This window comes from Notothenia rossii (assembly GCF_949606895.1).
Source record: "Notothenia rossii genome assembly, chromosome: 11".
Classification (NCBI taxonomy): Eukaryota; Metazoa; Chordata; class Actinopteri; order Perciformes; family Nototheniidae; genus Notothenia; species Notothenia rossii.
In genome coordinates this window covers 2,339,453-2,356,811 of record NC_136910.1, presented here as the reverse complement: position 1 = coordinate 2,356,811, position 17,359 = coordinate 2,339,453, and the positions used below count along the sequence as shown (strand labels likewise).

General features: G+C 43.8%; 1 protein-coding gene across 4 annotated transcripts in view; it reads right to left on the bottom strand.

Annotated features, from left to right (window-relative positions):
- itgb4 (integrin, beta 4) overlaps positions 1-12,547 on the bottom strand; it is a 55,608-nt gene extending 43,061 nt beyond the window's left edge. For 2 of the 4 annotated variants that reach the window (XM_079660549.1, XM_079660552.1), the window contains exons 1-7: positions 8,142-8,254; positions 6,020-6,099; positions 5,227-5,309; positions 4,041-4,139; positions 2,941-3,145; positions 2,342-2,438; positions 1,026-1,197 (exon numbers count right to left, since the gene is read on the bottom strand). In XM_079660549.1, coding sequence (XP_079516675.1) covers positions 1,026-1,197; positions 2,342-2,438; positions 2,941-3,145; positions 4,041-4,139; positions 5,227-5,309; positions 6,020-6,099; positions 8,142-8,239 — 834 coding nt within the window. In that variant the 5' untranslated portion in view covers positions 8,240-8,254. Of the gene's footprint in view, positions 1-1,025; positions 1,198-2,341; positions 2,439-2,940; positions 3,146-4,040; positions 4,140-5,226; positions 5,310-6,019; positions 6,100-7,461; positions 7,585-8,141; positions 8,255-12,274 lie in introns of those variants that run through there. The other 2 variants (XM_079660550.1, XM_079660551.1) reach the window with 2 other exon arrangements.
- Positions 12,548-17,359: the final 4,812 nt, after the last annotated feature.

The following is a 17,359-nucleotide window of genomic DNA, read 5'->3' as shown; positions in this document are numbered from 1 at the left end:
TTTACTTCATTAGTAATATATTGTGTTTATCTTTTCCCTGTAAAGTAATACAGTAGTATTAACAGAGAATACACCTTCCAGTCCAACACACTCTCACTCCATAAACGTCCAGGAGCAACGCTTGGTCAGGGTCCCGAGGTGTGCAGTTGGGACGCTCCTAGGCTCCTTCAGCTCCATAAAGGGACGCAAAGAGCTTTCAACTGATAGCAATGTATTCACATCTGCGGCGGGATTTAACGCTCATGGAAGCACGGCATTCATTTGTGTCGGCTGCCCTTAAAGGCAATGTGAGCGTCCATTCCCATTGGATAACAGAGAATTGTACACCAGGAAGTAAGTATTCTCCTTACTGTCCATTGATTTGACAGTGATATCTCCACTACTCATCAGCTCAAAAACACCAGATTATCCTTGTTGATTAAACGACATTGATAGGTTTTGTGGACATGTTCTTGTGGCCCCAGCTGGTCGACACCTCTTTTAGCGGAAACAAAGGCTACATTAATGTATTAAATCGATGTTAATCCAGGTGGATGTGGAATTAACGGACGTGACGTTGTGTGATTGCGTTGCCAGGCAACAGCTTCGGTTCATGTTAATTTACAAACTCTTCTTGTTTTTGAGTTGATGAGTAGTGGAGATATCACTGTCAAATCAATGGACAGTAAGGAGAATACTTACTTCCTGGTGTACAATTCTCTGTTATCCAATGGGAATGGACGCTCACATTGCCTTTAAGGGCAGCCGACACAAATGAATGCCGTGCTTCCATGAGCGTCAAATCCCGCCGCAGATGGGAATACATTGCAATCAGTTGAAAGCTATTTGCGACCCTTTATGGAGCTGAAGGAGCCTAGGAGCGTCCCAACTGCACGCCTCGGGACCCTGACCAAGCGTCGCTCCTGGACGTTTATGGAGTGAGAGTGTGTTGTCCAGTCTCTGTTTTTGGAGAGAGGTAGCCTATGCATTTTTTGGGCAAATGTATTCAGATCAACATGTGTCTTGTATTGAGTTTTCTGACTAACCTTACAAACTGCTGCCTGCAGTATGGCATCAAAACCTCCTTCGGGAGCGTCCAGGTTTCCAGAAATCCTCTCCCCCTGGAGCTCATCGTTGAAGAACTTTGCGTCATGCGTTAACTTGATGACGCTTTGGAAAGAGAATGGAGGGTCGCTGTCCGGCCATGGCTTTGCGAGTCTGAGAAGAAGGAGATTAGCCCATTAAGATTGAACTACCATTTGTTTAGAGTGCTGTAGAGATGTCGTATTTCTGTGTTGGACCTTGAAGGCAGCATCTCCCTGGTTCAATGGGATTTTTCCATTGGATTTTAGTTTATTGCAGAAAATAATCTTACGCAGCGTCCACACGGCGGCGTGCGTTGAAGCTTGCCGGCGGGCATGTCTGACGCTCGACCAACAACCAATGACATGAATCTCCCGCCCCGGAGACACAAGCATGCGGTTTGATTGGCTAGAGCTTGTACTGGCATATGATTTGATTGGCTGATGCTTCTGTCGAAGCTTCAAAAGTTGAACATTGCTCAACTTTTGAAGCGACGCGAGCAAAGCGACGCGAGCAAAGCGACGCGAGCAAAGCGACGCGAGCAAAGCGACGCGAGCAAAGCGACGCTCCCACAATGCAGTTTGGCAAAGTGTGACATCACCCCATTCAAAGTGAATGGGCAGAAGCGTTGAAGCTTCAACGCACGCCGCCGTTTGGACGGGCTGTTAACGTTTATGATATTTACACGTTTAGTTCAGCAGGATAATCTCCACATATTACAACACTTTATGATTACTTAAGTAAAAAGCTAATGTTGGGCTATAAAGGAACTACAGCACGGTCACATGACTTCACGTCACCTCCTCTAAGCTAAAGGAGGCTAATGTTGGGCTATAAAGGAACTACAGCACGGTCACATGACTTCACATCACCACCGCTAAGCTAAAGGAGGCTAATGTTGAGCTATAAAGGAACTACAGCACGGTCACATGACTTCACGTCACCACCGCTAAGCTAAAGGAGGCTAATGTTGGGCTATAAAGGAACTACAGCACGGTCACATGACTTCACGTCACCACCGCTAAGCTAAAGGCGGCTAATGTTGGGCGTGATGACGTTTAGTCGTCTCATTTTTTTTCCTCTTTTTTTTATTCCCCAGTGGGGTATCTACTGACAGATTTTATGCACCTTTTTAAGGCTTCTAACAAAAACACATTAAAAAAAACGTTGACTTCGAGACGAGGGAACAGGAAGTGCTAAAATGATGACTCCTCTCAGGGTTTCAGGACTCATTCCTGCATCGTTTTTATGCCTACATTTGTCAGATTTGTTTCCTTACTTCTCAGGCCTCATGTCCGTCTGCGGCTCGATCACTTTGTCCACAAACTTCCCAAACCCAATGGTGAAGTTATCCGACAGAGTATGAACCGACTTAGCTACAGAAGGAAAACACCATCAGTATTACAGTTTCTCCGTCATCAAAACACGTTTACACAGGTGGGAAAAGTATTCAGATTCTTAATAACACACTGTAAAAATACTACATTTCAAGTTTAAGTACAGTATTGAGAATGCTACTTACAAGTATTGAAGTACGATTTGGAAAATGTGTGTAAAGCATTCAGAGTAAAAGTACTCAATCGTCACATTTAATAATCTCAAACTCCAATGAATAAATTAACTTTCTGTTAACCCACTCGTGGTTTGAGCTACTTAAATATAATGTTGATTATATAATATACATCATTTATATAATGTGTGAACATCTGAATCTATGAAGTAACTAGTAAATAAATCTGAGTAAGAAGTACAACATTGGCTTCCAAAATGTAGTAGAGAAAACATATATATTAATATAAAAGGAAAATACATGTACCTCAAAAGTATACTTCAGCATAGTACTTGAGTAAATGTACTTTCCATCACCAACATGCTCACCCAGCTCTTCGCCCATGCTCTTCAAGCTGTTCAAATCGTCCGCCATGGAGTTGGAGAAGTCCATGAGGATGTAGAGATCCAGAGGACCTTTCGTCGGAGCGAACACCTCCACGTCCACCGTCTTCTCCTCTCCGGGCAGAAAGCTCATGCTCATCATCTGAGGAGAGACCTGAGACTGAGAGAGCGCCATGTTGATCTTCTGGTTCTGAGGAGAGACAAAGGGAACCGTCAGGATTTATACATTATTATTATTGATAATGTTCTATAATAACGTATCTGCTACTACGTGTTGTTGCACTACTCAATACTGCTCGTCACTGTACAGTACGTTAATTACGTGACCGTCTGTAGATATTTAGCTGTTAGCCCTCAGAGCTCACAGCTCCTCCTATCTGTTCAGAAACTAGACTAAAGTGAAACAAGTCCAAACCACAGACTGTCTGTGTCATGGAGAATACAGTCGCTGGTTTGTTTCTGTCTGTAGGCCGTTGTTGTGAGTGTGGACGGTCGGAGCATATACTGCGTTAGCTTAGCCGATCTCCATTCAGATAACGAGCATTTTAAAAGGTTCTTCGCTTGCCGTCTGTCTGCAGACTTGTCAAAGCATTAATTCATGGTTTTTACTATCCGGTATCAGTATGTTGTTACTTCAGCATCATTTAGAAACGTGTATTACAATTAAATCACGGTCAAATATGTTCATCTTGTTGTAGTTGTAGCCCCCTTGCTAGCGATTCTCTCTCTAGTTTAGCATACTCAGCCTGGTTGTTGGCCCGGAAAGAACCTCGATTTTATGTGGCCAGAAAATCTGGAAATAGTACCCACTAGCCGGAACTACGCTAAGTGGAAACGCAACAAAAAACGGGCCCCGCACGGCTCGGCACGCTTAAAGCGAGCTCCGCGCTGCAGTGGAAACACGCCATTAGTGTACAGTTGTATTATTATGCTGCTGTGTTTATCGTATCTTTGTAACTCTGGCACAACAATTTCAATTACAACATGGTTTGCAGGTGTTGATGATGAGGACATATTTCATAAGAAGAGAGAGAGTTCATATATAAGGACTTTAAATTTGGAGGGATGACTGTTAGAAGACTTACTCTTTCCATCTTAACTTCGCTCGAGGCCGTCTCCACCCTAGCGCTGCAGCCGTGAGCGATTAGATTGACGTGCAGATCACAGCGAGGGCCGTTAAACACCTGAGGGAAGAAGGAGGGTTTTTCTTTTAATGTGATTCACAAATTGAGTCTGATGGTTAATTCTGGCTCTTGGAAATGTGAGCAAAGTGTCCAAAAGTTATAATGAAACCAGAGCCCGGTCTGCTGTGAATGGTCAACAGTTTAGAGATGTCCCGCCCCCTTAGCCTATCACATACAATGTGTTGGTTTGCTAGCCAATAAAAGTGTTAGTGTAACATAGTGATGTCACCATGTTGAGGAAGTAAACAAAGGAGTCCAATGGATGTGTTTGTAATTCGTGATAGTGGGCTAATTGAATAAAGTTTGATTTGATTTAAACATTTTATTAAGTGGAAGTATAATTTTTTTTACGTAACTGTAGAAAATACTTTAAATTAAAGGATTTTTTTAAGTGAAAAGAGGTTGAAGAGATGTTTCCATAATGGCACATTTGTTCCAGAAATCAGACTCAATAACAGACTAGAGAAGAGAAAACAATTTAAGCAAATAATTTGTATTTTTCTTAGCAATTCTTGCTACAATGAAATGTACGTAGATACAATACAATTCATAGTAGCCTACGCTAAAAAGGACAATGTAGGGAAAATAGTGAATGTCCTCTTCCAACAGAGAGTAGCATGATCACAAAGGTATCAACTGTAGCTGTGAACATGACAGGATGTGTGATTACCTAGAAGAGCATCAGGACTGTTTGAGGCATATGATAGCTATGTGATTAACATGATGATTCAGCCTCTATGGAGAGAGACATATGACAAGCATGCTCATTTCTGACGTGGAGCTAATCTGAAGTAAACATTGAATACTGCTTTCTATTCCTCCATCCTGTGACTGTGGAACTCCCTCTCTTGGATATCAGCATGTGAAGGACACTGTTCAGGAACTAGTTGATGCTCTGTATGTGATGACTACTTCCATTCTGGAGAGGATCACAGATACATGGATCCTGAGATTCAAGCTCAAGCCGGGGACCAGGGAGATTTTTCTAACATAAAACAACGCAGCATATCTGTGGGATGAAAGCCACATGATGTTGAAGGATTGACAGATTTTAGTCACGTTTTTGTATTGTTTTTTGTGCCCGTACCTCATCAGGGCAGTATGCGCAGTCCTTCCCCGCCTGAAGGCACTGGGAGCAGCTTTTGGCTCTGGAGGCGAAGCAGTAGTTCTCTGGAGGAGAGACAAAAATAAGATTCAAACCCAGAGAGCATAGCTAGCATACCTGTGGTAACACGCAGCAGACTCTGGCACAACGTCGGGTTCATCCTGACAGCGCGTAGAATCAAAAACAAATGCTGGAAGAAAAACAGTAGCTAACAAAAAGGGTTTAAATCTAAATATCAAGAGAGTCCTGATCTTTGTATCTGTGTAAGCAGAGGAGGTAGAAGTACTCAGATCTTGTACTTGAGTAAAAGTAGAAGTACTCAGATCTTGTTCTTGAGTAAAAGTAGAAGTACTCAGATCTTATACTTGAGTAAAAGTAGAAGTACTCAGATCTTGTTCTTGAGTAAAAGTAGAAGTACTCAGATCTTGTACTTGAGTAAAAGTAGAAGTACCAGAGTGTAGGAATACTCTGTTACAGTAAAAGTCCTGTATTCAAAATGTTCCTCAAGTGAAAGTAGAAAAGTATTCTCATCAAAATATAGTGAAAGACAGTAAAAGTAGTCATTGTGCAGATTGGTCCATTTCAGAATAATAGATATGATATGTTTCATAATGATTGATCATGAAAGTGTTCTCAAAGCTGGTAAAGGTGCAGCTAGTTTGAATGACTTTGTATACTGCAGGGTAGCTTGTGGATTTACTCCAGGTGGAGTTATTTGGTTTGCAGTGCAATGAAATAAAAACAGGTGTGTTTTATAACCCGGGTGTTTTCTCACCTTCAGCGTAGCAGCAGGTCAGCAGCACGGCTAACAGCCCGAGCTGCGAGAGACGCAACGACCATCTCTCCATCTCCTTCCTGCAACACAAACAAATACATTCACACATGCACAAAAAAAAAAGAGAGAAAGATTTTCCCCTCCGGTGAATTCTCTGCAGATAAAGGTGAAACTTAAACCACCTGTACTTTTCCTCAGAAAGACACTGTGTACTTTCAGAAACTACAAGCAGTCTAAACCACCACCTGTCAGCTTGATCTTCTTCCCACCACCCTGGTCAAGGCTTGCCTACCAGCCATATCACCCATGATCACTGACATAATTAACTCCTACCTCACCTCTGGGATTTTACCCACCACCCTCAAACTGGCTGCAATCACTTCCATCCTCAAAAAACCCGGTACTGACCCAGCCGATCTAAACCACTACAGGCCCAACCTACCCTTCATTTCCAAGACCCTTGAGAGGGTGGTTGCCGCACAGCTTCAGTCCCATCTTGACACAAACAACCTCCATGAACCCTTCCAATCTGGTTTCCGCCAAAAACACAGTACTGAAACAGCCCTGGTTAAAATCACCATCTCACCATCCTCGTCCTCCTTGACGTCAGCGCTGCATTCGATAACATCTCTCACCCACTAATCCTGGACCGCCTGGCTGGCATTGGGATCACTGGTGTTGCACTCTCCTGGTTCTTATCATACCTCACTGAGACACAACAGTTTGTACAACTCGGTAATCACAAGTCACAAGAAAGTGCTATTTCACTGGGTGTCCCACAGGGGTCAGTACTGGGTCCACTCCTATTCATCATATATCTCCTCCCCCTGGGCAAAATCCTGGGTCACCATGAGGTTAATTTTCACTGGTTCGAAGACGACACACAGGTCTACATTCCCTCCAAACCCACCACTGCCCTGCCCCCCACGTCCCTCACCACCTGCCTTGAGGAGATCAGGAGCTGGATGAGCAGGAACCTCCTGAAGCTTAACAGTAGCAAAACCGAGGCCCTGCCCATCGGCTCCAAATCCACCCTCACCAAGTCACATAACACCCCAGCACCAAACATCATCATCGACAGCTTCCCCATAACATTCGCTGCCCAAGTGAAAAGCCTCGGTGTCATCCCTCTCATTCGCACCACACATAAAAAACATCACACGCACCGCCTTCTTCCATCTTCGGAACATCTCCAGACTAGGGCTGTGCCCGAATATTCGACTCTACGAATATTCGTTCGTTGGCCAACTATTCGGGTTTCAATTTCATTATTCGGATATTCGTTTTTTTTACCCAAAAATATTTTCTTTTTCCTAAATGTATGCTATTAATAAAGGCGAATTGCCATATTCTTATACTATATTTATACTTTTGAATTGCACTGTTAAAATGCGGAAATATATACAATCTCAGCCTGTGCTCCTGACATCGCGTTCACTCACAGTCACGAACGCAAACGGCACGCTTCACCTCTCTTCACCTCATTTCACCCACAAAATGCCGAAGACTTCAGCTGTGTGGGACCATTTTAAATTGGACGACGGTAAGAAGAATGCAGTGTGCCAAATATGCGATAAGAAACTGGCCTACCACGGTGGCACAACAACTCTGAAAAGTCACCTGGATGCTGTAAGTAGTAGCCTAGCCTAGCTTAGCTGTTGTCAAGTTGCCATGATGAAGCTGCTTTATCCGCCGTTTAAACAGTAACGTTACACATGATAAAAACGTGCACTTACTTTGCTTGGAAAACAGTTGCAAGCAAGCAACCGAATTGTTTTTTTATATTAGTTTTTTTATTTTATCCGAATAGAGTAGCTCAGCCTAATAATAACTTGTGTCCATAGGTGCATCCCCACGCATCCCAGCCATCAACATCCTCAACAATACAGCAGACCCTACAGTTACCCTACTGAGGACACATTTAGTTGTAATGTTTGCGAGTACTGAGACAATAAATAAATATAAATCGTAATAGTATGCTCTTTCTGCGCTTCTGCTTAACAGCGTGTTGTCAGGTGTCTCGGATTCAGAGAGTGTTATGAAACCTTTTTGAAAAAAAATGTGGGGGAAAAAAACATTTTTATAGAAAGAAAATACAAATCTCTCCGGTGCTGATTACTACCGAATATCCGGTGCCCGAAAAATGGTATTCGGGACAGCCCTACTCCAGACTCCGCTCATCTCTGTCCCAACCCAGTACTGAAATCTGGGTCCACTCATTCGTCACATCCCGGATGGATTACTGCTATGCACTTCTGACTGGCCTTCCCATCAAGCTCCTCAATAGACTGCAAATAATCCAGAACTCTGCTGCCCGGATCATCACCCGCACCAACTCATCCACATCACCCCACTCTCACTCAGCTACACTGGCTTCCTGTACGCTACCGTATTGACTACAAAAACCTTCTATACACATATAAATTATAAAATGTTATTATTATTTTAAAGAGTCCTCTCCTGCTGATGTTCAGGTGTATATCAGTATGTAGTGTCTCTACTTTAAAGAGTCCTCTCCTGCTGATGTTCAGATGTATATCAGTATGTAGTGTCTCTACTTTAAAGAGTCCTCTCCTGCTGATGTTCAGATGTATATCAGTATGTAGTGTCTCTACTTTAAAGAGTCCTCTCCTGCTGATGTTCAGGTGTATATCAGTATGTAGTGTCTCTACTTTAAAGAGTCCTCTCCTGCTGATGTTCAGGTGTATATCAGTATGTAGTGTCTCTACTTTAAAGAGTCCTCTCCTGCTGATGTCCAGGTGTATATCAGTATGTAGTGTCTCTACTTTAAAGAGTCCTCTCCTGCTGATGTTCAGGTGTATATCAGTATGTAGTGTCTCTACTTTAAAGAGTCCTCTCCTGCTGATGTTCAGGTGTATATCAGTATGTAGTGTCTCTACTTTAAAGAGTCCTCTCCTGCTGATGTCCAGGTGTATATCAGTATGTAGTGTCTCTACTTTAAAGAGTCCTCTCCTGCTGATGATCAGGTGTATATCATTATGTAGTGTCTTTACTTTAAAGAGTCCTCGCCTGCTGATGTTCAGGTGTATATCAGTATGTAGTGTCTCTACTTTAAAGAGTCCTCCCCTGCTGATGTTCAGGTGTATATCAGTATGTAGTGTCTCTACTTTAAAGAGTCCTCTCTCGCTGATGTTCAGGTGTATATCAGAATGTAGTGTCTCTACTTTAAAGAATATTTTGTTGCTGTGTTTTGTTTATTTGTCAACAGGATGTTGGTAAAACTACACGTCAGATTTTGACAACATTTGATGGACAGGTGAGGCATGGACCAAGCATGACCCTAAAACATTTTTAACATTCAAGCCTTATTTCTTGGCCGTATTGAGACAAAATGTTGACTTGGCGAAGTCCTTGAAATAAACTGCAGAACATCCATTGTAATAAAACCCATTTACCTCCATTATATGGTGGTAAAGATTTCTGCTTGCAGACAAATATCTCATAAATTGGGAAAATGAATGCTAAAAACCTCATATTTCTACCTACGTCGAGGATGTCACATTTTCAGTCTGTTTTGTTTGTTTGTGAGCTAGATAAGGTCAAAACTGCTGGGCTGATTTTCGCAAAACTTGGTGAAAGGATGGTGCACGGTCCAAAGAACAACCAAATAAACATTTGATTGGATCCGAAACTTCGGGCAGATACACGGATTACTTTCGTAACATTGTGAGGTTCAGCATTTGAACTCGGCGGATTCCTGCACTCTGCAAAAGTACTTCTAATCTGTCTGTGTTTGTGGGTTAAGGTCCTTTTCTCAAAGTATAATCTGCCCTTAAAGGTCCCCTATTATACTGTTCTTCATCAATATATCACAGGTCTCAGATATATCCAGAGCCTGTCTCTGATTGGCTGAAACACCAAACAGATCATTGCAGAATTACCCATAATCCCCTCTGTTTCAGCCTCTGTGCTGATTCTCTGTCTGTTACTTTAGATGAAAAATTAGGAGCCCCTAACCACGCCCCTCTGAGAAGAGACATGAAGAAGAGGGGACACATGTTGATGTAGAAGAGACATGGAGAAGAGGGGACACATGTTGATGTAGAAGAGACATGAAGAAGAGGGGACACATGTTGATGTAGAAGAGACATGAAGAAGAGGGGACACATGTTGATGTAGAAGAGACATGAAGAAGAGGGGACACATGTTGATGTAGAAGAGACATGAAGAAGAGGGGACACATGTTGATGTAGAAGAGACATAAAGAAGAGGATTTTGCATAATAGGTAACCTTTAATACCTTAATATTATTGTTGGTTAAAGGGGACCTATCGTGCAAAATGCACTTTTGTACGTCTTTTCTACATGAACATGTGTCTCCGGTGTTCCAGGGAACTCACCAAGTGTCAGAAAACACAACCCTCTCTTTTCCTCCATACCCAAATCTCTAAAAACGGGGCTGCAACGGATCTGATACAGACTGATCCAGATTACAAAATAGTCTGACGTCAGTGACGAGGAGCTCCGCCTATATGGGCAACTCTCCACCAATCAGGGGAATGAGAGGTTGCCGTGACGTGGTAACAGCATGGTAACAGCATGGTAACAGCATGGTAACATGACGCTTGTGCCTCGCCCCCCTCCTTTGCAGGGGGGCGTGGTCAGCTGCAGCTCATTTGTCACAGAATCAGCCCTTGCAAAAACAGGGCTGGAAAAGAGCAAATAGAGCGAAATGAGGCGTGGCTAAAATGCATGATTTGTTTGGTATTTTGAAAAAAAACCTTCACAGACATGTTTTATATAGGTATGGCCCTACAATATATTATTCAAAAATAGCATGATAGGTCCACTTTAAGTTATGCGTTTCATACATTCCGAACTACTTCATAAAGCTAATTTCAGAGAGACTGTAATCAGAGATGAACTACGAAGATAGAAAATGGCTCATATTCTTTACCTGCTGCAAGGAATGTCATGTTTTGGTTTGTTTGTTTGTTTGTTTACAGGACAGGGGAAAAAACAATGATTGATTTTCACAACAGTTGGAAGGAGGAAGCTTGAAGCACAGTCGAAGAAAGCAACGAATAAACTCTCGATTGGATCAGACATTGAGAAACGGTAGCTCTGTGATCTCCAAAAGCACTTCCAGTTTGTCTTTTTTGTGTGTTTGGAGACTTTACGTCAGATTATAATATAACTATTATCTTTACACCTGCATATGAATGCCTTTGATACGGGTTGAATGGCTGTACATTCTGCTCCTCTCCTATAACCAATTTCTGATAAAGAGCCTGTCGAGGCATGATAGAAGATGATGGAAAACCAAAACAGGGTGGGGACCTGGACATTTTCCAGACGGCATGCTGTGCAGACGCTCCGTAAAAACGATCTTTATAATTGTAACGCTGGTGTCTTCGATAGAGAACGATCTGATGGACAGGAAGCTGCAGAAAGGACTCCAGAAAGAGATGGAGAGAACAAAGGGAACTACTATGTTGTACGAAATGTCTCCCTAATTGTCTCTGTGGGCAGATAACCAATTATGTGTCGCCCGAAATGAATGATTTGTGTTTGCAGGATTTACAACTAGACGGAGGAATTTCTCCTCGAGGCGAGAAAAAGTCCGAGAACACGGGCTAAAAAACACATGGGAAAAACACCTTAGCACCTCGCTGTGAGCTGCCTACAGGTGTGTGTGTGTGTGTGTGGGGGGGGGGGGGGGTGGGGGTGGGTGGGTGTGTCACATAAATCAATGCCCGAGGGGGGAGAAAAACACACTCCTCCTTCTCGCTCAGAAGCCAGAGGCGTTTCTGACACTGACATTAAACTGGGAGACACAAATTACAGTTTGCTGGAGACAGAAAATAGATCCGAGTCACACATGCTGCTGTTTTCACTCCGTGGCACTAAAAAGAGAACACCTTTTTACAGACTTCAAAGCCATAATCATTTCCAAACATGCCTGGAAAATGCCAGCGTTTGAAGCTTTCCACAAACGTCTACAACGTCCTTTTCTTACTTTTCTTTTGCGCTGTTCTGATGTGGGCAACCAGGCAGAAAGCAAACGGATTCAAGAGGAAATAGCTAAATCCAAATCTGCTCTAGCGTGCAAATGTAAAACCACATATAAACGTTACATAACACTCTATTTGTACAGCCATACACCTTGCTCTAAAGCCACCCGTATGTGAAGCAGCAGAATAATCAGTGTGTCGCAAAGACTGAGAAATACATCGTGGGAAACAATGGAGAAGTTTACGAGTGGGATACAAAGAGATTAGTGATCAAACAAACCTCTCACTGCGCCCAGTCCAAGAGTCCAACAATAAATAAGAAACTCCCAACTCCTTTCTGCTCTGTTTGACCCAAGAGTTCGGGAAAAAGTTTGTATCCAGCTGCAAAATAAAAACTTCTTCCAAGTCCAACTTCAAGACCTTTTCTTGCTTTCTTTCTTCCAGTAAAATCCGGTCTGGTTAAATATTTACTTATTTGTCCTCAGCTGAGTGTGTGTGTCTGCAAGCGTTCCTAAGTGGAAGTGAGATATGAGACTCGGAGTGAATTTGTGTGTGTGCTGTGACTTGATCCCTCCTTTATCTTCACACACACACACACACACACACACACACACACACACACACACACACACACACACACACACACACACACACACACACACACACACACACACACACACACACACACACGCACGCACACACACACACACACACACACACACACACACACACACACACACACACACTCTCCCTTCCCTTTCCAGGTGAGTATCCATGACGGAGAGGTTGACTCCCTTCCTCTAACTCTTCCCCACCCTGAAGTTAAAAGCTCCACACCTAAAGCAATCCCCCCCCCCCCCCTCCTCCTCCTACATTCCTCCCCAGCACAAGTTCACCTGTGTGGGCATGAGAGTTTGAGAGGCGCCCCTCCCTGCATGGCCTCCTCCCAAACTCTCTGGGGAGTGGCAGGCAAAAAGAAAAGTGCCCGCAGGCTATGGGAATCAGTGTTCTGCCATTTCACAACCGAGTCCTCGTGATAACGGGAACGTTTGAAACCTGTCAGATGTTTTATTTGTGGTTGCCACATATCCTTACTCCCATTTCTGGAGGTGAGAGTCACTTCCTGTGGTCCAAGATGTGAAGCACTGCCTGACTCAGGAGAGGGTTGGAAAGAGAACAATTTCAGGGGAGAATCTTTAGGGAGTGTCCTTAGTCTAAGGTGCACCTCATGTAGAGAATGAAGTGGACTTTCAGTCGAGAAAAGGGAAGGCAATGACCTCTAAGTTGATGTTCAAGTGGAGAGAACACATGACGAAGTGTCCTTGAAGTGGAGATAAAACCATACAGTACCCTGCAGTTTCCCCTTCCAGTGGAGAAAACAAGACACAGTGCTCCTCCAGTGGGGAAATGGCTTGCAGTGCCTTCCATGGAGACATTTCAGTGGAGAACATGATTTAGTGTCCATGAAGAAGTCATGCGCTTCCAGTGGAGAGAACACAACGAAATATCTGCTATTGTTCGCTTCTAGTGGAGAAAACATGAGGCAGTTTAGTTTGAGGTGCACCTCCAGTGGAGAGACTTTGATGAAGTGGGGACGGGTGGCGCAGTGGTCTGTGCGTTTGATCATCAGATCAAGGGGGTGTTGGGGAACTCCAGTTCGAAACCCGCTCCCGCCCCACTGCTTCAGGCTGTTGTGTCCTTGGGCAAGACACTTCACCTGAACTTGCTCCTGTGGGTATTGTCCACAGTAGATGTATAATATCAAAGTGTACTTGTAGAAGCACCTCGATGGCTTTGAGGTGTGAAGATGGGCGGTGTGGCGCAGTGCATTGATCAAGGGGGTGAAACCCGCCGCCGCTGTAAAGCCGTTGTGTCCTTGGGCAAGACACTTCACCTGAACTTGCTCCTGTGGGTACTGTCCACAGTAGATGACCATTACATGTATGTATGATGTGTATTTGTAAAGCGCTTTGAGTCATTGATAAAGCGCTATAATAAATATAAGGATTATTATTATTATTAAGTGACCTCTGGGTGAGATGAAATGCCCTAATGGTTCTTTCCAGTGAGGAACATTTGACGATGTACCCTTTGGATGTTCTTTCAGTGGAGAAAACATGAAGTGCCCTTCTAGTGGAGAGAACGTGATGAAGTTTTGTTTAAAGGTCCCATGTCATGCTTTTCTGGTTATCACCCGTCCCCTTGTGTGTTATGAAGCTTGTTCTGCATGTGAACGGTCTGCAGAGTCACAAACCCTCAAAGTACACCCTGTAGGAGTAAAACTCTAACACAGAGAAGACCTGTCTATGCTGCCCCAGAACGCCTCGTTGGACATTTCTCATTTTCCATTGTTTGCTTCCTGGGTTCTGTGACGTGTGAACACCCAAATCAACAACAAATGACCGGATTGGCCCAAACGGACCAATCCGCGGAGCCCCTCACTCACCAGGACCCCTTGGCTAACTAACAGGGAATCCCATTGACTTGCATAGAGCTCCCTGAACGCTGGTGATAGACGAGTTGGGATCGCTCAGCCACCACTTGAGAATTGCGGTCTTTTTTATAAAAAAAATGTCGAATGTCCATCTTCAGAAACTCTGCGTCCGCGGCTGACAGTTTAAAGTTTAAACACTGTCACAGAGGAGAGGTACCTGTCAGCCAATAAAACACATTTATTTCCATGCAACTCTCTGATTGGTCTGGTGGTGTCTTGCCTCTGTTGCATTCACTGAACGCGGGAAATTACAATTCTACCGTCCTCTAGGTAAAGTACGGTTAATGTATTATATTATTGAGGGAGAATTTGTCCGACGCCCATGGATGGTGGAGAAATGCTCTCCTCAGACCCATTCTCACAGCGTTAGAAACCTTTTTCTTTCTCAATATCAAGCCTCACTTATTGTTTTTACTTCGGCTGTGAGTGTTTGTGTGCTCAGGGTGAGTTTCGCTTCATCTCGCTGCATCGCCGACCCGGAAACCTGTCCGCTCCTCGCAGCAGCGAGCCTTGCAACGTCCCGACCAATCAGAGCATACTGGGCTCACAGGCAGGAGCTCCAACAAGCCGTTTAGGACAGAGAGTGAATACACATGCTATACAGAGATGCTGTCTGAGAAACCAATGAGAGTTTGGAACATTGAACAATGTACATCTATTTTAGTAGACCTCAACAATTAACTATGATCAGTAGAAATGGCCATGACACGGGACCTTTAAGGTACACTTCAAGTGGAGAGAATTTGATGAAGTGCCTTCTAGGGTGAGATGAAATGCCCTTTGGGGGTTTTTCCAGTGGAGAAATCAGTTTTCAGGGTGTCCCTCTATTATATAAAACATGATAAGGTGCTCTTCTAGTGAAGTAAACAAGATGCCCTCTATTCCCTTCCAGTGGAGAGAACAGGATCCTTCATCTGGTAAAAATACAAAAATACAAAAAGAGATAAAGTGTACAGTAAATATGTGGCCTCATCAAAACACATCTCTCTGAATCCCTTGGGATATTCTGAGAACACAACTGAGCTGAATATATAACACGAGTCATTTTGAATATTTTAACACAGAAATGTTACAGCTTTTAAACAAAGTCTTGAATGCCTCTCACAGTGACAGAAGGAGCGTCTCCTCCTCACTGTAAATACCACCCTGTGAAATCTGAGCAGCTCCCAGCAACCAGAGCTGCTGAAACACAAAGGCTTCTCTGAGGGAACAAAACCTCCATCCCCCCCCCCCACAAAACACTCCCTCCCCTCGCTGGCTTCTTGGAGGACACTTTGGCACTGACCGTCCAAACAGCCATTCTCGTGCCCACAAACCGTACACTTTCACTGAGTTGAAATCAGGCATATCCTGCCTCAAAACGATGCAGAGAAACTAGTCCATGCATTTGTTACTTCAAGGCTGGATTATTGTAACTCCTTATTATCAGGGTGTACCAAGAAGTCAGTCAAGTCGCTTCAGCTGATTCAAAATGCTGCAGCTCGTGTACTAACCAGAGTTAGGAAAAGGGACCACATTACTCCTGTTCTGGCTGCCTTACACTGGCTCCCTATAGAACACAGGATAGAATTTAAAATTCTTCTTCTGGCCTACAAAGCCCTTAATGGGCAGGCGCCATCTTACCTTAAAGAACTCATTATACCCTACTGTCCTACTAGGGCATTGCGTTCCAAGAATGCAGGGTTGTTGGTTGTTCCTAGAGTCTCTAAAAGTACAATGGGAGCCAGAGCCTTTTCTTATCAAGCTCCACTTTTGTGGAATCAGCTTCCAGTTTGTGTTCGGGCGGCAGACACCCTATCCGTTTTTAAGAGTGCGCTTAAGACCTTCCTTTTTGATAAAGCTTATAGTTAGGGCTGATTAGATTCAGCCCCTAGTTTTGCTGATATAGGCTTAGTTTGTCGGGGGACATCTTACTTCTTCCTTCTCTCTGTCTATACCTGTGTACTCTCATGTTCCCATTAACCCAGCTTCCCCAAATTTCTTTCTTTTTGGTGTCTATATACGCCGGGATCCGGAGTCATGGATGATCCTGCGGTCCTGTGTCCTGGATCGCGAGTCCTGGATCTTGAGTCGTGGCTGTGGTCCTGGATCATAAGTCCTGGATGGATATACTCATGGATTCATCTTCCTATTATACACACATGCATCTCCAAACATTTGGTCTACCTATGTTGTAAATGTATTATCTTTTCAATTTACACACGGCATCTATTGCACGTCTGTCCGTCCTGGGAGAGGGATCCCTCCTCTGTTGCTCTCCCTGAGGTTTCTCCCATGTTCCCCTTTAAACTGTGGGGTTTCTCTGGAAGTGTTTCCTTGTATGATGTGAGGGTCTAAGGACAGAGGGTCTAAGGACAGAGGGTCTAAGGACAGAGGGTCTAAGGACAGAGGGTGTCGTGTTGTCATACTGATATTCTGTACAAACTGTGAAGTCCACTGAGACAAATGTAACATTTGTGATATTGGGCTATATAAATAAACATTGATTGATTGATTGATTGATTGATTGATTGATTGAGTTGTGCAAGAGATTTAAAGCATGCCTGATCTGAGCTTTAGAAAACAAAGTGTAAGAGCCATTTAGGCACATTATTTAAGTTCAGTCAGACAACTCAAGTGTTTCTTAATATGTTTATTAGAAGCAGCATATAGGTTGAGTTTGGCGTCTAGGCTCGGCCTCATCACTCCACAGATTTACAAAGAACATTGAGTGAAGATTAGATAACTATCCCCGAGCCTACAGGTGGAAGCTGGGGGGGAAGCTGGGGTGGAGCTGGGGTGGAAGCTGGGGTGGAAGCTGGGGTGGAAGCTGGGGAGGAAGCTGGGGTGGAAGCTGGGGTGGAAGCTGGGGAGGAAGCTGGGGTGGAAGCT